At 43.8% G+C, this 22,176-nt stretch overlaps 1 protein-coding gene across 3 annotated transcripts in view; it reads right to left on the bottom strand.

Annotated features, from left to right (window-relative positions):
* The window catches only part of LRRK2 (leucine rich repeat kinase 2), a 1,446,345-nt gene that overhangs the window by 248,011 nt on the left and 1,176,158 nt on the right, over positions 1 to 22,176 (bottom strand). For all 3 annotated transcript variants that reach the window (XM_069229760.1, XM_069229761.1, XM_069229762.1), the window contains one exon: positions 3,390 to 3,584. In XM_069229760.1, coding sequence (XP_069085861.1) covers positions 3,390 to 3,584 — 195 coding nt within the window. The remainder of the gene's footprint in view (positions 1 to 3,389; positions 3,585 to 22,176) is intronic.

The raw sequence follows: 22,176 nt of genomic DNA, 5'->3' as shown, positions 1-22,176 counted from the left end.
CTTATGGAGCATACATGTAAGACAGCACACACCTAAAGCACGTCCTATAGCCCTGTTTTGCTTTTGTGTCTCAAAATAGTCAGATTTTTCTGTGAACAAAATTTGACAGTCAAACAGCATGTCCAAATCTTGCACTGGGACATTACCTAGCCTTCACTGATCATATTTGTATCCACAGTTTTTGTAGGGCATTCATACAACCTAAGGTGTCTTCCTGCTTTTCAAGTAGGCCTCATCTATACCTCATTGTTAGGATAAGGCCTCTTAAATGCCAAAGTATTGGGAACAAATCCAAAAAGATTGCTATATGTCACAAAGACTCTTTGTAAGTTATTTTACACATTTTGTCCCCTCAAGATTATTAGCAGACCCTGCATAGGTGTCTGCAAAATTGCATCAGTCCAGACAGTCTGTGGCTATTTTGGCGGGTTTGGTTCAGTGCTACCCTATCTTTACCAGTGGTGCCTATGAAACCTCAGTTTATTCCCCATCAACTGTAACCTAGAAGGAGGCAGCACTGCAGAAGACTCAGGCCAAAGCCACGGACACTACACTGAGGTTGGTGCGTGACAGAGGTGCAGCCTGAATTACAGCACCTCCAGGGGGTTCACTAGAGGGCTACTGCTTACCTCATATGGTTACATAGCTTATTGAAAGACCTGAACTCAGATCAACAGGAGTCTGAAAACTCTGGAAACACTTGTCTGCTTAAGATCTCTACAGAAAGATGAAGAGGACAGTTTTCATCTTCGGCATTTCTTCTCTAGTAACCTTGCCTTTCATAGCAAAGATTTGGACTTGCAGAAGTCATGAAGACCTTAGCCTCTCTACCATGGTCACCTAGTGCATCACAGAACAGAGCTCATATATTGCCAACTTTCCTCAAGAACCAATGACTCAGATAATGAGGGTCTGCCATCCACTTTTGTCAGCAACATTTAGCACAGGGTTTGAACCCTTAAGATTTTTGTTTTGTCTAGGGGTGGGGGTTGGGAGTGGAGGGGAGGCAAGGGTGTAAGGTCTCAAATGCAAGTGAAAAAAGGTAGCACAGGGTAAAACTGGAACTCCAAATCTCATGTCTGCAGAAAGAAACACAACTGCTAATTAATTATTATATCAAATCGGTTACATCATCAAACATTCAGTTATGCGGCTACATGGCTGAAGCTGAGCAGATGCAATGAATTTCTGTGAAAGGTACTGCTTCGAAATTTCCGGATCCAGACTGGTAATGGTCCTTATCTGCAGGAAGGAATATCTGTAGAAATGGCATTCTCCAACATAGGGTCTTCATCGATATTCATGAAAAGTGAACTGGGGTGGAATTAAGTACAAGAGCGGAGAAAAAAAAGAGTGCAATAAGAAGATTATTATCAGCTAACCAAATAGGATAGCAATGAAACAGGGCAAGTTGGGGAGTGTGGTCTGAAGTCTGAGTCTGTGCAGTATTGTCTCCCAAATGTATGGGCTGATCTACAGGCAGCTGCAGCAAAGAGACAGTCTTGAGGTGATCTATGTGATCCTATTTGTCTGCTGTAGAATAGACATGGGACATCCATTCAAGGGGTTTGGTTGCCTTCGGGTAATAGGAAACTATACAAAATACAATATAATACTGGAGGTGTGCAGGTGGCTGCAAAGCTCAGCAGTGGTGCAGGCATTGGCATCACGGTTACAAGACTTCTAGTCTGCATGTCAAATTCTTATGTGGCTCTTCTTGCACGTACATCAGACATCTGGGGGCATTCTAAGGCTATCAGGATCGGTTTTGAGTGATTGGTGTCCTGTAGTGTAGAGTGCATGCTCACCCAGGAGGCAGCTTGGCACCCACTTGTAATTTATAACCCGAAATAAAATGCTTAAAACCAAAGGACGGAAACTAACAGAATAAAGCATGTATTAAAGGCTTTCTTCTCGGTAAAATGGGAGTGAATGTTTTGACGTCAGTGGCTGTTTATTCCATAATCGTGGGCCCAACATACCTAGAGAGCATTCCAGACCAAGTTCATTTAATATGAAGTATGGCAAGCAGAGTTTCTGCATGAGATCGATGGCTCCTACGTGAAATGTGGATACTAAAGCATTCTGTGGACAAGATTTCTCAAAATTATAGAAAATCTTGTGAAGAAAGCAAAGCACCTTAAAGGAAATTCTCTGTTTGATGGCCCGCCAAAGAAGTTTGCTTTTGGTTTTTGAGGCATGATCTTATTTATGTATTTCTCCAGACGGATGACTATGGACAGCAAAGTTCTGTATCATCTGTAGTTTAGCTAAACTGGCTTCAGACAGACATAGACAGAGAATGTTACAGTAATCAGTCTTCGACATACAGGCACAACATAGATGAGCATGATGGTTATGTGGTAGAAATGGTAGAACCTCGTCTTAAGAGAGAGGGTTCTAGTACTATGGACCGATACTGTGAGTATTTCTGAAAAGAAATTGCTATCACTATGTTTACATTCCTTGTCCACCATGAGAAAGACTTAAAACTGTCCCTGACAGAGTCTATCTGTCATCTTCTGGAGAAATAACTTTATGAAGAGTGTTACAAAATTAAAGGAATAACGTGTTTTTTTTTTAATGTGGTGATACGCTGATTTGACTGAATTCCCATTCCCTTCCTCAAAAAGACATCTGATTTCCAACCAAAATGAACTGACTTGAAGTAAAAAAATAAGCTCACGGAACTTAATGTTTTGTATAATTTGGAAACATTTGGAAATGATAGACATATTTAAAAAGGCATCTTGTACACAAATCAGACCTGATTTGCAGACGTGTAGCACATGCAGGGGAGTAGTAACCTGCATCCTAAAAATGTTTTCCAGAAATGTAAATAAATCACTCCCCTGGAGGTGTCAGAACAGTTCTGGGAAGTCATTTAAGTGGAATAAAGAGGTGTCTTAAGCTTTTCTCAAATATCCCAAAAATACTTTAACGAGGATATTCTAAACTTGCACCTGGTCAGGATTTCCTATCTAGTAATTTATTTGACAATATGGATAAGAGAAGAAAATACAGCAAAAGTTGTTGGGTGGTGTGACTGAAGAGCTGACTGAAATAAACAAATAAAACTAGCACAGGCCAGCATTCAGAGATTCCCAAAAAGCAAAATATGTGCACACTGTTGAATGCTTTGGTACATTAATAATTACATATTAAGAAATAATGCCTTAAGATTGTTTTTAAAGTTGGTCTAACTGACAATATAGGTGATGTTCACTCACCCATTCTACAACAGTTTTTAACTTATTTTATGTTTGAAATCTTTAATACATCAAATAGAAAATTATCATCCATATCTCCATGCATCACTTTTTAAGTCAGGAGTACGTTTTCCGGTGTCAATAATAGTAGGGATTATAAAATGTTAAAATCATACATACCTCACATGTATGTCCACCTTTGTTGAGATCAAGGCGTGACAGCTGTCCTTTGTCTGTCCTTCCATTATCAATCCACACTATTGGCTTTTTGCAGCTCACGTTGTCAACCACCATACACTCTGCTGTAAAGGTACTAGGCACTTGCACAAATCTCATCAAACAGATGAGCTCTGGTGAGTTTAAAAGTTCATACACCTATAATTAACAACAAAGGAATCAGAAAGCTCTCTAGTATCTAATGATTCAAAAACACAAACCAACATTTATTTAAAAAAACTATTGGGAACTATGAGCCTGATTTAGAGTTTGAGAGGGTACTCCATCGCAACTCTGATGAAGAACGCTCTCTGCCAAACCCATGGACCACCTGCCTGATTTACAGACCTTTCATATGTCAGCGACAGAGCCTACTCCAGTTCAGTCGCTGCCATAGTCCTGCAATGGCCCAACTGAGTTTGGCCCATTGAAGTTTTGGCCATTCAACTACCTGTTCAATTTACAGTGGGTAGTCGGATAGCCAGTTTTCTTTTTCCCTTATCGCCGTGAAAAACCTGGTGGTAAGAGTCAGTAAAATCATTTAGATGACCCCCACACTATGGTAGACAAATCACATTAAATGGGGACCATCAGGTTTTGATTTTTGAAAAACAAAATCCCACTTTGGCATTTTGTTAATGAGTAATCAAAAAAGGGTTAATAGTTTAACGGGCAGCTATCATGTTTGACAGAGCCGTTAGTCAAATTCTTAACTCACTGACAGATGTTTCTGGCAATGACTTTAGATGTCTGCAGGGCTGGTGGACATCTCTAAATGTGGAGTACAGGTACTCTTTCAGGGTGCTGGAGTGAGTATTTTCCACTGCTGACCTGATAAGGCTAGTCTGTTGTACTCTAAATCAGGCCTTATGTTTTAAAGCACAATTACAACTTTGATATATATTGTCTGCATAGACTGCTGAGTTTATATAAAAATGAGACATCTTGCCTCAAATTCCAAAGTACTGGTTTATGGCAACCAACGTTCGCTCATTTAGCAAATACCATTAGTTCCCAATCATTGAAATCAGAAAAATTTAAGAGGTCATAACAAGAGTACAGCTGATGGTTACAGGTCAAGTATGTGGGTGTAAATGAGTACCTAGCTGGTTCTCTATTGAGCCAAACGCTTTTATAGAATATAACAACCAATACACAAAGAGAAGTTATCTACTGCAATTTACTGACTGGAAAAAGAGGGTCTCGCACACAAGCTGACAAATCTATAGTTTATTCCTGGAACTAGTCTTTTACAGGAATTGTGGTGAAAGGTATGAGCTACAGAAAAGTCTGATACATAGGGGATAACTGGGGGGGGGGATAAATAAAAATTTCAGACACATGCCTGCTTGCCGACTCATAAACACTAAGCAATGGGTGTGACAATTCAGTTTATTAGCTATGCTAGCAAGGTAGAGATTAATGTAGGGAACTCATTTTTTGGAGTAACAAGAGCTTCCACATGAAGAGGTTATTAATACAAAGGTCCATTACTGATTTGTAACAAATTCTCACCCCTTTAACATTGCATTGTAGAAGAGACTGTTCACTTCCTAAAAGATTTGTATAAAAGTGCCATACAACTGCAAGTTGGGCCTTAAAAATTCCAAACCAACATCAGTCAGTCCAAAAATGCTTTTGAGAAAGAGGGATCAATCACAACCTCCCACCAGATAGTAATGGTCTGCAAATTTGTTCATAGAATGCTTACTGTAGCATTTTACAACCCTAGAATGGTGTACTCTACCTTAAATAGTAGTGGCCTTTACAATCAAACCTGATGGACTGAGCAACCAGGTCTTACTATACCGGCCCATTCTTAATGATAGGCCCAAACTTAATGACAGATATTAAAACAGGAGACCAACTAAAAAGCAGACTGAGCAGATTTTCATATGTTCAGGTGATTACAAGTTATCACTATTCCCCTGCACAAAAGGGTTCCCATCCCATGAAAAACTAATGACACCTTCCTGACAGAAGGTATCATCAACTGAAGGGGTTCAGCTCTCTTTATGCAAGTAACATTCAAGGGCTCAGCTCTCTTTCTGCCAGTAACAGGGAAGGTAGGTTTGTAGGAAGCTGGCTCTGTACACACTATACCCAAATTAGGTATAGTGTGCACAGAGTCCAGTGGAACCCCAGACGCTTAACAGAGGGTAAAGTAGATAATACTAATGCTTTCTTTTGTGGTAGTGTGGTCGAGCAGTTAGGCTTATCAGAGGGTACAGCAAAACCTTTGTTGTACACATACAGTCAAGAAATGAGGCACACACTCAATAATTAACTCCAGGCCAATGTTTTTATATAGCAAAAGTATACTTTGTTACTTTACTTCTGTAACCAAAAGGATCTTTGTTGCAGTTGTAACTGTGTATCAAGCTCATATATCAAATGTACTTTGTTTAGGTTTTACAGATAAAACAGTTTACAAGTAAGTAACACTTTTCAGTTTCAATGCAGTCCTGGGAAGCAATGCAGTCCTAGGGAAGGAAAAGTGTTAATACAATTTGCAGGTAAGTACTCAACTTACAAACCCAGTCATTGGGGGATAGGATGTCCACAGTTCAAGGTTCAAGTTGACCCCAAAAGAGCACCAACAGCAACACAGGGCCGGTCGGGTTTTTAATGGAATCCTAAGGAGACTGGGGGCACTCGGAAAGAAACAGGTTGCAGGTAAGTACCTGCAACTTAAGGGCACAGAACTAGGGGGGGTTAAACGAGCACTGTGGGGGGCACAGGTCAGCACCAAACACACAGCCTCAGTGGCACGGGGGCGGCTGGGTGCAGGGTGTAAACACCATGTCGGGCACCCAATGCATTTCAAATAGGGGAAACCCGGGGTTCACAAGATGCTGCAGGCTAGGTCCAGGGAGTCAGTTGAAGAAAACCAAAGCTGGACAGGTAGGAGAGGAGTAAGCTGGACGTTGCTGGACTGTCAGTCGCATTCCCCAAGGCCAGGGGGCTGCAGATGCAGGGGTACCTTTGGGCATTGGGACTCTTTGTTGGAAGCTGTCGCGGGTGGGAGGGGTCCTCGGGATTTAGGCTGCAGGCGTTGTCGTGTTGGCAGGAGGGGGAAACCCAGGCTGGAATCGAGGCTGGAATCACCTGGGGACCTCTTCTGGCCCTGTGGGCCACCTAGACACGGGCTGTGGGCGTCGGGTGCAGAGTGGACATGGCGTGCGGATCCTGGGTGGTTCTGGAGTCCTTCTTGGAAGATTTCTTTGTGGACAGGGCTGCTTCCCTCTGGAGTTCTTGGTCCTCTGGAGGGCAGGCAGTCTTCTGGGGGTTTGTAAAGGTCATTGGTCCTGCAGGATGCATTGTCTTTTTGTTGGCTGGGGCCAAGTCAGTTGTCATCTGGAGTCTTCACTGTTGGGGTTGGCTCTTCAGTTCTTCTTCTTCTTGAGGTCGTCAGGAATCTGAAGAGCAAGGTTCAGGGGTGCCCCTAAACACTAGATTTAGGGACGTTACAGGGGTTAGAGGGCAGTAGGCAATGGCTACTTTCCCTGAGGGTAGCTACATCCTCCTTGTGCCCACTCCCTTTGGGGAGGTGGGCACATTCCTATCCCTGTTGGCTACTCTCCTCCAAAGCAAGATGGAGGATTCTGCAAGGAGAGGGTCACTTCAGCTCTGGACACCCTAGGGATGGCACCAGCTGAAGCGGTCACGCCTCCTTGTTTTTCCTAGTTTTCCCACTGGACTTGCCACCAAAAGTAGGGCTTAGTTCGGGTGCGGGCATCTCCACTAGTTGGAGTGCTCTGGGCTAGTGTAATAGGAGGTTTGAGCCTTTGAGGCTCACTGCCAAGTGTTGCAGCTCCTGCAGGGGGGAGGTGTGAAGCGGTACACTAAAGGGTTGGGTGAAATACAGGGGGCATCTCTGCCCTCTTTGTGCATTTTTCAATAAATCCCACCCTGGCATCAGTGTGGGTTTATTGAGCTGAGACGTTTGATATCAAACTTCCCAGTCTTCAAGGGAGCCATCCTGGAGCAGTGGAGTTCGTAATGACAGCTCCCAGCCCATGTACTTATTATGGCCACACTGCACTTACAATGTCTAAGAATGGACTTCGACACTGTAGGGGCATATTGCTCATGCAGCCAAGCCCTCAACTGTGGTATATTGCACCCTGCCTTAGGGGTGTAAGGCCTGCTAAAGGGGTGACTTACCTATGTCACAGGCAGTGGTTTGTGGGCACGGCAACCAGAGAGGGATGCCATGTCAACTTTACCATTTTCTTCCCACCAGCACTCACAAGCTGCAATGGCAGCGTGCATGTGTTTGGTGAGGGGTTCCTTAGGGTGGCACAATACATGCTGCAGCCCTTAGGGTCCCTCCCAGACCACACGCCATTGGTACATTTTACAAAGGACTTAGATGTGTGCCAGGGGTGTGCCAATTGTGGAAGCAATGGTACTGTTTAGGCAAAGGACACAGGTGCTGGTGCTTGGTTAGCAGGATCCCAGCACACACTCAGCCAAGTTAGCAACAGATATCAGGAAAAAAGTGTGTGTGTGGTATACCCATGCCAAAAGGGGCACTTTCCTACAAGGTCTATCTATTAATTCTCTTCTATATGCTCCATGTCACCTCTTTTCCTGATTTGTGCCTGGAGAGGGGTTTTACCTTCCTCCTCGCTGTATCTTCCAAATAGGGAACAGGCATAAATTATTTGCACCTTTCATGCAGTATGCCACTCTCTCCTCACTACAACAGCATCATCCTTTGTTGTCCAACTTAATCCAAAGGGAATATGACATAGAAGCAGGCTTGCACTGGCAGCAAGTATATGCACCCACTTCACATTCTTCACCTGACTGTCCATCAAATGTGGCGGGCATACACCACCGTGCCCTCACAGGTTCAATAAATACATGGCTCCAAGGCAGCAAAATAAACTCCCCTCTATTTCAGGGTCCATGATAACTGGTCATCATGCTGCACTTTCAAGGATCATTTGGTTCATATACAGCAACTGGTTAGTTCAGTTATGCACCCCCATAGAACAGGGGAATGTTCCTCTGTCTTTAGCAGGGAGACCCAGAAGGACAACAAAGAGGTCTCCAAAATCTGCCAGGATTGAGGTACCTCCCCCTACTTATACATCCCCTTTCCTTCCACTGTACAATGAAAAGGAGATTATACCAGTTTACTCATGAGAAAAGATGCATTTACATAATTTCTCTGACTATAATGGTTCACATTGCACTCTTAGGCTGCAATGATAGGAGCCAAGTTAAGATCATTCTGTGTCATGTCCTTGCCTCTGTCAACCAGATAAAAGTAACATCCTCTGTGTGTCGATTGCAAAATGCAACAGTTACTCTTTAAACCTGGCTTTGTTGTGGTTGAGGTGAGACCAATTTCTTTCTGTAGCCGCTTTATATGCTAGCAGTAGTGACTGAATAACAAAATGTAATGCACAAGGAAAACGAGAAAAAAAGAGGCAAAAATCACAAGGATAAAACTCTCAAAATGAAGAGGCAATGGTTGCACCAGCAAAAAGGGATCAGACGTTTTGGTAATAAAGAAAAACAAGAAACAATGAAATCTAACTCAGAGGTGCAGTATTCATGTTGGGTTGTAAAATGCCATATTGAGTCCCATTAAGATGGATTCATCTTGGAATAGGGACAGAAAAGGAAGAGGACCACAAGGTATTGCAGCTCAATCTCTAAACTTGTATTGTGCTGTGCTGTGCAGCTCTCCTGAACCATGCCACTCCCTAAAACAAATATGAGGGTAGCAGTAGTGACTCCATCCCAGTGTTACACCTTTTTCCTAATTACAAGCATGCTTAGTTTACCAATTGGTCTCCCTATCAATACCACTAGATATGTTGCGACAGCGGAGGGTCCCCACAATTCCCACCAGGCCTGCAGGCTTGGAACACATGCGTAGGCTGTGGGAATCCTAAGTGACCAGTGCATATGGACATACAAGCAGTCAACTTCAGAGATTCAATATCGTATTAGTTGCTAATCATTTGTTTCCACCATGAAGTTGCTCCTCTGTTTGAGATGTATCTTTCTTCTCACTTACAGTTGTTGTTGTTCTTAAGCATCTCTTGATTTAGACAAAACAGTCCCCTGCCCCGTCAGAGGCAGGTCCTTCAAAATTTGGTGTGAGCAAAGTGTAGCGTCCTCGTCAGCCTGGGCACTCACAAATGGCTATGCCACACACAGAGCTTGATCTTACGCGTCTTTATTGCTCTGTGTGTAACTGCGAACTCAACATTCTAAACATGAAATCTATTCACCACACCCGAACACTTACGTCACAGTTCTATGGAGTCCATCAGGAACCAAAAGAGTCCAGTTGTTGCTAACTCACAAGACACTACATCTCACCCTTGTTAAATACAAAATATATTTTTTTTACAGATGTACATTCTACAATTCCTCTAAAAGTTGTCATGGAGCTCTGACTAAAAACCCAGATCGTGTACTCTGATTCCGTGAAGAGAGAAGAGAAGTGCCCATGACTGGCACTGGTGATGTATGGACAGATGCAGTCAAGGGGCTCTCTACAGTCTCATGGAACCAGTCTAATCTCCGATATCAGGAACTGGTGAATGATGACGCAGATGCCTGAAGTGCGAAGAATCTTGCGTAATGTACTTTCCAGGACGGTGAGCAGTTACCATGTGTCCTTTGCTAGTTACAAGTTTGAAGGGTTCAGCATCAAAGGGAGCATCAAAGACAGCATCAGATTTACATTTTCTCTGTTTTCGCACCAATACTCGATCTCCTCCATTGAAAACAATGTCCTTGGCACATCAACGCTCAACGGCATTTACTTTCATCATTTGTTTATGACACGTCTGTTCGACAAAGTTCAACATCTGGTATAGATCTTCTGTTGGTCCATTGTGCTAACTTGGTTGTCATGGCTCTCCTGAAAGTTATGGTGGCGGGACTTTCACCTGTCGTTGAATGAGGAGTCAACTGGTAAGCTTAAAAAGTAGCATGGAGAGCTGACTTCAGATGAAGCTTCTCAAATTTAATACACTGGACAGTCTTTTTGAGTGTGCTCATAAAGCATTCAACAACACCATTTGCTTGTGGCCACAGAGGTGTGCTTTTCTGATGCTTCACATTGAGATGATGAAGGAAGTCTCTGAATTCTCGACTGTTGAAAGGTGGGCCATTGACTGATTTCAGAATTGAAGGAACACCCCATATTGCAAAAATGCCATCTAACTTCTTGATGACTCTTTATTGAGTAATGGATGAGAACTCTTCTACTAGTGGAAAAAAGGAGTATTAATCGATAATCACCATTGTCAAAAGGACCAAAGAAATCAACAGAAATCCTCTCCCTTACAAGTTTTGGTAAATCTGACATGTTCAAGGTATGTTGAGTGATTTTAGGAGATAAGCAATTGCACAAATGACAGGCCTTCAAGTCTCTTGTCAAGATGAGGAAACCAAACTCTGTCTCGTAGAGCTATTTAGTGGCAACATTTCCACAATGTCCTCCATGGACCACTTCATTCACTTGCTGTTGCAGACTCTCTGGTATAACAATTCTCAAACCTCATAAGACAATACCTTCTTGAATAACGGACAGTTTGTCTTTCACATTTTTGAGCTTCTGATATTCACTGTTGCGTGTGAGAGGTCAAGTGTTCTCAAATGACTTGCAATAATGTCTTTTAGTATAAACATGTCGCTATCTTTACTTGTTGCAGTAATAATTTGTATCAAGGATGTAGCAGTGGGGTGCTGGACTTTACAATGAAGTTAATGTATGCTTCCGCAGCTGGCACTTGTAAAACGTATTCAGCCGGGTCTTGATCTTTCCGGGGTTGCTGCATGAAAGTTTAGTCATATTCGTGTGGTCGCAAGCTCCATTGCTCAATTCTAGGATGCTTGTTGGTTTCTCGATTGCCAAAAATATAAGCAATGCTTGATTGGTTACAAGAGAGAAAGGTTTTTGGTATAAGAATACGTGGAAATGTTTACAAGCCCACACCACTGCTAAATGTTCTTTATCAGGTTGTGGATAGGCATGTGTAGTTTGTGACAAACTTCTGCTAGCATATGTCAAAATATGCCTTCAGGCATTTGTATGTCCACTGATTTAGGCAAGAATTGCACCCAAATCTGACAGGGCTTGCATCAACAACAACCTCTGTATGAAGCTTTGGATCAAATTAGGCCTTTTCATTAGCTTTCTCAAGTGCATGGTGGATTTTCTTAAAACTTTGTTCACATTTGTGCGAACAGGAGAATGAAGCTTTTCTTTTTGTTAAGTCTCTTAAAGGAGCACTAACTGTGGCAAAGTCACATGTATCTCGAACAGAACCTGGCCATGCCAAGCAATGAATGTCACATAGGAACATCGTGTGTCTTGAGTCTTGTGGGAGATTCGTGGCTGACAAAGCTTGTACTTTAGCTGGATATGGCATCATACCTCCATCAAGAAAGATCTTGTTAAAGAATTTGAGTTTTGTTTTGTGAAACTACCATTTCTCAGCATTCAGAGTTAAACCTGCATCAGCTAGTAAACAACACACTTGTGTCAGAACTTTATCATGCTCTCTTTGGGTAGCTTTGACACCCAGTACGTCATCACTGTAATTAAAAGCATTCATGACAGATTATATGATACGCTGAAGGACATCTTGAAAAGGTTATGCAGCTAATGACACACCAAAACATATGCGTTTATATCTGAACACACCAATGAGGGTACAAAAGGTGGTAATGTACCTGCAATTTTCTTTGAGTTCCAATAGAAGATATCCTTTGTTCAGATCAAGGCGAGAGAAGACTCTGGTACCATTTAGCCGTGTGATCATGTCAGCAATGTGTGGTCCAGGATGTCATTCTCTTTCAAATGCCTTGCTAGCTTGAGACATATTAACAAAGATGAGTACAGCTCCTTCACTGTCCTTTTTGGGCACTACCACTATGGGTGAAACCCACCAAGTTGGACCAGTTGATCACCCAATTATATCATGCATTAGTAATGTCTCAAGCTCTTTAACTATGCAATCTGTCTATGTCTTTGAACAACAGGACTAACGTCCTCATTGATATGCAGTTTCACTTTCATGGTCTTAAGTTTTCCCAATCCATACAACAATGACGGGAACTCACAATATTTCATAATGAGCATTCATGTTGTAGTTCACAGATATGAGCCTTTTATCAGCGGCAGTATGGAAACTGAGTAAACAGACAGTTGATGCAGTACCTTGAAGTACATGAGTGGGAGCTTGTACTTTTGTTTTAAATTTTTAATTGCCTTGGTGTAGCCCATGTATACACTTTAGTCTTCAACGGTTTGAAAAGGGGCAATAGAGGCAGTTCAGTGTATTTCTCCTCAGGCATAATGTTTATTGAAACACTAATATCAATACTAAAATGTTTGGAGCAACTGTTTTATTTTTAGTGTAGTCTTCGGACAATGCTTGAGTGACTTTTTTGATTTCACCCATCAACTTTCCTTTGACACGTTCTTCTGTGCATGCGGCCAGTCCAGCATGCACACGTATTTCTGATGTAAACATTGACATGAGTTAGCGCTGATAGGACCCTTCCATCTTCCTCACTGTCAGTTGGCAACTTAATTGAAGAACTCAGATTAAGATTTAGATGATTTTCAACTTTGTTTAGTGTTGATTTGCCTGAGCTGATTTTGCCAGTTGGCCTTGTGGGTGTGCATAGAATGTCACTTCTGGATCGTTCTGGCATCCATTTTGCTTTCTCGTCATGAGGCACTTAGCTTCTTCTTCGCCTTGCAAACTGTTACAAAATGGTTCTCCTTCCCACAGTCTTTGCATACTTGTCCTGTGGTGGGAAATGTATCTTCGTATGGAAACAAAAATCCACATCTAAAGCACAGTTTGTGCTATCAAGAGTGGAGCTCGCTTTGGCAAAGCCTGCTGCTCGCTTGTTCATCAAGCACTAGCTGTGTGCTATCAACTGGGTCGTCATGCCGGCTCTGTCTGTGAGGCACTGTCTTCTTTAGCAGTTTGTTTTTTGCACGGGTTCTGCACCCTTCTCACCTCTCTGCATTGTATTTGGTTCTACTAACAGCGTTCTCTTGCACCAGGCTGATCTAACTGTTGCTGCTCGTGGTATTTTTAGCACCAAGTTGTAACTGCCTTGAATGTCTCTCTGTACCTGGTTGTCACTGACTTTAGCATTGTCGTACTGTATGATTTATAGCTCAGTGTCGTGTAGTGGTGCAGTACCTCTTTCATGGCCTTGCTAGCAAGTTTCTGGCCAACAATGCATAAACTTCTCAATGAGACTTTTGTTATCTTCAACAGCTTCACACTGGCTAGAGTGGTGCTTTGACTCCACGTATGCCAAATGCGGATATTCACTTTGACTGAGGCATGTGTGGCAAGCACATCCAGTTTGCTGGACAATGACAAACTCCCTGGAAGAACAATGTTGATCTTAAGGTTAAGTATCCCCTGCTGTCGCCAGTTGTAGCATCCTCCAAAGCGTGGGTACTCATAAATGACTATGCCAAACACGGAGCTTGGTCTTACACGTCTATATTGTTCTGTGCATAACTTTATGTTATATGCAACATTTTAAACATGAAATCTATTCACCACACCCGAACACTTACAACACAGTTCTATAGAGACCATCAGGAACCAAAAGGGTCCGTCAGCGCTAACTCACAAGACACTACACAAAGTATAGCCTATATAGATAAATAAAATCATAAAGGGTACTATTAACAAGGTTTCCAAACACAGGACTTGTGTTGCTTCAATAAGTCAGTTAGGATTATGACTATCAGAAATAACTGGGAATAAGGTATTTGAAATATCTCAAACAGCTGAAGAACTTAATACTTCGTATGTTGAAGTGAAATAAAAGATACCCTGAGCCCCACAGTGAAGGGGTTTGAGATTTCCATTGACTACTAAATAGTATTGTACTACTGTATGGCTCACTGAGCTAGAGTGCATTTCTTTCAATTATCTTCTTGGTGTAAGATCAAATATCACACATCCAGTTCTCCACAAGATTTGTCACAAATGATGACATTGCCAAGCTATGAGCCCAAAACATTTATGATGATTCTTACCACATACTCCAGTGGATGTTGAGATTTGGAGGTGAACCAGTGTGGTCCAGACAAATAAGAGTAACCTGACGGACATGGTAAAGAGTAAGAATAAGTTGTAAGATTCCCTGGAATCCACAAGACATATATTGTGAGGACTAAGTTCATTGTATAGATACCTTGTCACAACTAATTCAGAAAAATGTCCATTAGGGGCCCTAGACAGGTGTCACATCTTGATCATTTCTATGAGGTCAATGACTGACTGAATGGGTGCAAACATGGATGCTGCCAATCAGTTTGAGAATTAAATTAAATGAAAATGAACACTTGCTTCTTTCTTATAGAATGTTCATCTTTAGCACTGTATATATTTCCTTGTTAATGGCTTCCTCCTGAGCCCATGATATATGAAAGGTCCCTAAGCTTACCCGAGACCATAGGAGAATGTGGGTAACATGTTCTGCTTCTTTGTTTATCTACGGCACTTCAGAGAAAAAGATGTGCAAGCACTAAAAAAATGTTTTCAGGTCTTCAGTTTCCTAGAAAGATAGGTCTGGTGACAGAGTGAATGTAGGATATGGGACACATAAAAGGAAGAATAGATGAGACGCCTATAGGTGAGAGTCGATTTTTAGGAAGTCCTAGGCATTTTTCTTCAAGAACAAATCAGGTTCCAATAAGTCATAAAGATGGTAAATGAACTCTAAATTCTAGGGGTTTATTTGAGATACCTTAAGGTGAGCTCTTCAACTTTTTTCTAAATTTCATAAGGCTTTTGCCACTTGGATCAGAAGACAAGACCCTTACCTCCAAGAATGTGCTTTCCGATGGATGAACAAGTTACTTACTTTCAGTAACGCCTTATCTCAGCAGACTTGGTCCAGAAATGTTTTCGTAAGAAGTATCCCTGTGCACCGATAGGTGCCATGCTTCTGTTCTGTGTGGTATTGTTTGCGCCGAAAGTGATGTTCACGGTGCCTATGCAGATGCAACCCAGACAGGCCGAGGTTAGCTTCTAGTTGCAAGTTTCCAACCCAGACGCAAGGAGCCACACAGAACATTGACCACTGGTGTGGAAAACTAGAGCCATGAAAGGGAAAAAGCCCTGTCCCTAGAAATCTGGGGAGGATGAGTGGGCCGGTAAGGAATCTGCATATACAGATCTACATATAGGGCCAGATGTAGCAAAGGTTTTTACCCATTCTGTGTCTATGGGAAAAAGTGTTCGTACATATGGCCCATAGTCTCTCCCCGATAAGGCATTACCAAAGGTAAATCAAATGTTCATCTGATATAGACTTCTAGCTACAGATTCCTTATCTTAGAATAGATACCCAAGCAATACCATCCGTGGACATGGGTCTGTGGATCAATTTCAGACAAGGAAGTCCAGCGGAACTGAAAGGGCAAAATGCCCCTCCCGACAGACCTGACTGTCCAGGCAGTAGAGTTTCGTAAATGTGTGCAATGAGGTCCACCTTGCTGCCTGGCAAATGTCCAGGATTAGAACTCTGCATGCTAACTCAGCAGTCACAGCTTTAGCTTGCAATCCCTCAGGGGGTTGCTCTTGGCCAATGTGTTGCAGATCTTTATGCAGAGGAGAATACATCTGGAGATGGTCTGTTTCTGCATGGTGCATTCTTCCAGCCTTAAATTCGCTGACCCAACAGGCAGACGTAATCATCACAAGGAATCCTGTCCGGATGGTAAGCAGCCTGAGAGGACAATTATGGAGTGCCTCAAAAGAAGCACACATCAGGAAAGTCAAAAGAAGATTGAGGTCCCACTGAGGCATGATAAAGGGTGAAGGCGGGAACATATATTGGGTATCCTTCAAAAATGTATTTACATGGAAGGATTTGAAGAGGGATGGCAGATACGGCGACCGCAAAAACGCAGAAATATTGGAGAGATAGAGCTTCAGAGTGCCCGAGGGGAGTCCTGCTGGGGAAGAGAAGAATAGAAAGAAGAACCTAAGAAAAGCGACACAGAAAGGGGATTAATTTGTTCTTCTGAGCACCAGGCCACGAATTTGTGCCAAAGGCAGGCTTATACCGTCTTGATGGAGGGTTGCAAAGATAACATCACAGACATCAGGAAGAAGGTCAACGGCTGTCAAAAGTCACCACTCAATCTCCATGCAAAAAGGCAAAGAGATGTTTGGGTAGAGGACCCTCCCTTGCTGCTGTGACAGAAGATCCTCCCAAAAGGGCAGCCTGATCAATCCGTTGTGTCAGAACCCGCATACCCCAGTAGGAATGTGTCACAAGCAGGATGCAGAAGGCCATGAGGCCCAGTAGCCTCAGAAGCTCACTGAAATCCAGGATAAAGGCTAAAACATTGTTATTATAGCCTGAACATCCTGTACTCACTGCTCAGGAGGATAAACTCAAAACTGTCCAGAACAGCTCTGATGAGGGGCAGCGTCTGATAGGGTGTCAGGTGTGACTTTGGCACACTGATAGTGAACACCAGTGAGTGCAAGAGATTTTCCGTAGTCTGGAGGTGGAAGACAACAGCCTGAGGTGAGCCTGTCTTCAACAGCCATTCGTCAAGATAGTGGAACAGTGCAACCTATGATATTTGAGAAAGAGCTGCAACCACCGCCATAACCTTGATAAACACCCAACACTGGTAAGGCCAAAGGGGAGCACAGCAAAGTAAAAGTGCTTATGGCTTACTGTGAACCGCAGGTAACGCCTGTTGGCTGGCAGGATGGGAATATGAAAGTATGCGTCCTGCAAGTCCAACAGCACCATCCAGTCTCGCGGGGCAAGGGCAGACAAGACCTGAGCTAGCATGAGCATCTTGAACTTCTTCTTGAGGAGGACATTGAGAGGATGCAGGACTAGAACAGGACAAAGGCCCCTGTCCTTTTTTGGCACAAGAAAGTAGCAGGAATAACAACCATCAACTACTTTTGGTGCCTTCCCCCTCTCTATGGCTCCTTTGGCCAAGAGAGCCACCACTTCCTGGTGGAGAAGGGATAGGTGATCTTCTGTCAGCCTGTCCTAAGTTACTGGTATGGAGGAGGGGGAGTCATGAAGGTGTGACTTTGGCACACTGATAGTGAACACCAGTGAGTGCAAGAGATTTTCCGTAGACTGGAGGTGGAAGACAACAGCCTGAGGTGAGCCTGTCTTCAACAGCCATTCGTCGAGATAGCGGAACAGTGCAACCTATGATATTTGAGAAAGAGCTGCAACCACCGCCATAACCTTGATAAACACCCAACACTGGTAAGGCCAAAGGGGAGCACAGCAAAGTAAAAGTGCTTATGGCTTACTGTGAACCGCAGGTAACGCCTGTTGGCTGGCAGGATGGGAATATGAAAGTATGCGTCCTGCAAGTCCAACAGCACCATCCAGTCTCGCGGGGCAAGGGCAGACAAGACCTGAGCTAGCATGAGCATCTTGAACTTCTTCTTGAGGAGGACATTGAGAGGGTGCAGGACTAGAACAGGACAAAGGCCCCTGTCCTTTTTTGGCACAAGAAAGTAGCAGGAATAACAACCATCAACTACTTTTGGTGCCTTCCCCCTCTCTATGGCTCCTTTGGCCAAGAGAGCCACCACTTCCTGGTGGAGAAGGGATAGGTGATCTTCTGTCAGCCTGTCCTAAGTTACTGGTATGGAGGAGGGGGAGTCATGAAGGGGAGAGAGTAGCACCTTCGGACGATTTGCAATGTTAAGGACTGCCAGTGGGGCAGGTGATGGCGAATCCTGCCACTAACTGGCTACCCATGATGATAAGAGGTCCAATTAGGAGGGTTTGGAGACTGCAGCTGCTCGGGGATGGTAGACTGGGTCGACTGCTGGCTGCTCGACCCCTGGGGTCTGTGGGTACCACACCCTTGGCCACACACAGGTTGGTAAACATATATGGCATGGTGGTTAGGAGGGCAGAGGCACAGTTAGAGGCCCCTTCTGTAGGCACAAATAGAGCAAAGGGCAGATTGTGGGTGATGAGGGGCCAAAGGAAAGCCCAAGGACCTGGCTGTCATGCCGCTGTCCTTAAGGTGCTCCAGCACCGAATCTGCATTGTTTCTGAAGAGGCAAAAGCCATTAAAGGCTATGTCCATGAGCGATGCTTGGATATCCCCAGAAAAGCCAGTCATCCTCAAAGAGTGGTGGCACCGTAAGGCCACTATTGATGAAACCGCTCTGTCTAGTGAGTCGGTGCTATCCAGTGCACATCGTATGGTGAACTTAGCTGCGTCTCGCCCATCGTCAACAGCCTGGGAGAGTATGGCCAGGGCCTCCTTTAGGACCATTGACAGCACATGGCCAACCACCCCAAATAGCGTGGGAATAGCAACTCAGTTGCAGCACCTCTGTCAAGACAATATTCTTCACTGCCACTGAGGGCTACTGAAGGATGAGGACCTCAGTTGCCATCCTCATTACTATGGTCGAATGACGCTCTGTTTTTAGTAGCCACAGTGACGGGAGAAAGCATGCCAGTAACTGGAAAAGTGTCCAGTCCACTAGCCTCACCCAGATCCTCACAGCAATCCATGGTCTCATAAGGCTGGTATTCTTCAGGTCCCAGGGACCCCTCCGATTCCCCCCTGAGTCCCTGGCCCTTTGAAAAGGGTCTAGGCTCCAACCTGGAAGGCATGGCTCCCGTTGGCGCCAGAATCTGTATTGGTCGATGCCCATCCAGCTCTGTATCGGAGTCGAGGATCAGAACAGGGGCTGCGGAGCTGGGGGCATCGACATCGTGAACAATACCATGGAAGGTCATTGTGGGCATCTGACTGGATCCAAGAACAGATCCTAAGGGCACGACTAGTGCTAAAGCCATTGGTGCAGAACCAGAAGGGGCTCCTGCTGCACCCTCGGGCCCAAGGTGCACTGGAGAGAATGGGCTACCCAAATGTGAGGTGAATGGCCTCATAGAACTCCTTGAGTTGGGTGGGGGGGTTTCTTCAGCTCTTGGAAGCTCAGGGACGCATGGAGATGGCCAAGGTGCTGGCTCTACCGCAGAGCTGGGCCTTGACGAGTGACGCTTTCTCGTCTCGTCAGCTGACGGGCAAGGTGAAGTCAAAGACCTCTTCGATTTCATCTTCTTCTTGTGGCAGGACTTACCCGAGTGACCCAATGACTGACTTGAATGAAGATCTGGGTCTCCGCGACCATTCTCAGGACCTTCCTCTCGACCGGAATCTTGATCATTACAACAACACACATCAAGCCACCAGGAGCTTGGGGGATTGCTCCCTCTAGGGCTTCAGGTTCATGGTACCACAATCATCACAGGCTTATAGGTCGTGGTTCCATTCGAGGCACCACAGCCATATATGGTGCAGTTATATGACCGGTACTGAGTGGTGACAGGTGCCACAGGCTTAAAGCTGGCCTTATAAGAGGACATCCCTGCCACAACAGGGGGAAAAACCTCAAAAGGTTGTTGACAAAGTTGAAAAAGCTAGTAAAAAATTACAAGCGGTAGCTCTCTCCGGATCTGCGCTGACTGATGTGGAAAGAAAAGAACTGATCTGAGCGCACCTGGGTGGCACCTACATAAGTCACTGTGACTGTCACTTCTGGCACGGACGACACCACATGGAGCCGAACGAGCCTACCCACCGGTGCGCAGGGCACAGCCAACTAAAACGTTTCTGGATCCAGTCTGACGCCTGGGGATACTTCTAAGGTAAAGAACCTCTGTTACAGGTCTCTCTCAGACAATGATTTTACCATGCATTTCTCATTTTGAACTCTTCCAAATCTCCATCTTCCATCACCAGCAATAGGTGACAGCCTTCTGGCATCAGCAGCCTGTCTATCATTAGGAAACATGTAGAGTGAATGGTGTCCTTTGGCAGGCGCAATAAGTGCCTGGACAAAAGGTAGTTACATTTCAGATTATCTTTGTCCTTCCATGTGGATATTACAACTTAAATACTGCTGCCCACATGGCTCTGCTTCAGAGAACATATACATTTGAGGTGGATTGAGAAAATCTACATCTGCTTTCCCGCCAGCCATCATCTGAACAGTTCATACCGTGAGCTCCCTTCTACTCCTCTTAGTAGTTCTGGGCAACACTTATCAATGAAGAGTCATAGGTTGCGAGAGTTTGGTCCTGGCAACCTCTCATCTCCTTTGCTTAGTTGTTTGGCCCTTCCTCTGCCTTAATAGAAGGCTTGAGTTGATGATGTTCTGATTGAAAGAGTGCATACATTTTTAACAAAACGTATACTTTGGTTAGAAGTGGCTTCCCATCTGTTAGACCTGGCATCCTTGGCGTGGTTGCCGCTGTCTTTTCGCCTCTGCTTCCTCTGTTTTTGACTGTGTGCTGGACTTTGATTTTGCTTGTTTTGGTACTCTGAGCACTTTACCACTGCTGACCAGTGCTAAAGTGCAGTGCTCTCTGTGTAAACTGTATGTGTAATTGTCTTTTCCATGATTGCTATATTTGATTTACTAGCAAGTCCCTAGCAAAGTGCAGTAGAGGTGCCCAGGGCCTGTAAATCAAATGCTAGTAGTGGGCCTGCAGCACTGGCTGCGCCACCCACATGTGTAACCCAGTAAACAATGCTAAGACCTGCCACTGCAGTGTCTGTGGGTGCAGTTCGACTTGGCAAGTGTATCCACTTGCTAGGCCCAAACTGTACATGTTTTCTGTACATGTAAGGCACCCCTAAGGTAGGTCCTATGTAGCCCCATGAGCAGAGTGCAGCATATATTAAAGGTAGAACATGTACTGATGTGTTTTACATGTCCTGATAGGGAAATACTGCCAAATTCGTTTTTCACTATTGCAAGGCCTATCTCTCTCATAGGTTAACATGGGGACTGCCTTTAAATATATTTTAAGTGCAGTTTCTCATTGAAAGCAGATAGGGGAATGGAGTTTGAGGTCTCTGAATTCACAATTTAAAAAAAAGATATTTTGGTACAGTTGGTTTTTAGATTGCCAGTTCGAAAATGCCACTTGTAGAAAGTGTCTCACTTAAAAATGCTCCTAGAGGAATTATTCAGATATAGTATGCATACAGATGTATCAGTCTTCAATTAATGAATAAGACAATTCCGACTGTTAAAATCCAATATATTACTCAATAGGATTCAGGAAGTTCAAAAAAATTTACAACAATTCCAACGAATGTCCATTTCATAAACAACAACACTGTATGTAACCCCTCTAGATCATAAGACTGGATCCCAACTGCAGATCCAGGAAGGGGTTATAACCCTCCTCATGACACTTTCATTGCTGATATTTAGTTGTATTGGTTGTTGTGGTTGACGGCAAATAATGCCCTGAGAATAATTTGTTGGATTTTTCTATCTGTTCTATGGATAAGCTAGACTCTGGGGCTACCTACAGCAGGGTTGTGAAAGTAGATTTAGTATTGGAGAGTATTTAGATGGGCCATTATTACATCTAAAGAAGGCCGCCCCTGTTACTGCATTGGTCATGTGACTACCTGAATGCTCTGTAATAGGAAGACAGACAGCATGTGTATCTTACCAACATAGAATGAGCTGATGGCCCAGATGGTTATTTTATTTATTAACTTACTGAGGTCCACAACAGTATACTTACCGTAAGTACAACAGTTTCCAAATGCTGGGTATTAGTTAGGCATTTTTACCAGTTTAAGATGGCTGCCATAGTCACTGGAATGGTCACATGACCTTTAACTTCCTTATTTAAACTCACCGGGAAGGCCAACAATGTTTGATTCTGACTAGCA

Source organism: Pleurodeles waltl, chromosome 4_1, assembly GCF_031143425.1.
Source record: "Pleurodeles waltl isolate 20211129_DDA chromosome 4_1, aPleWal1.hap1.20221129, whole genome shotgun sequence".
In the NCBI taxonomy this organism is placed as follows: Eukaryota; Metazoa; Chordata; class Amphibia; order Caudata; family Salamandridae; genus Pleurodeles; species Pleurodeles waltl.
Note: the sequence above shows the minus strand (reverse complement) of the source record. Positions and strands in the feature narration are given on the sequence as shown.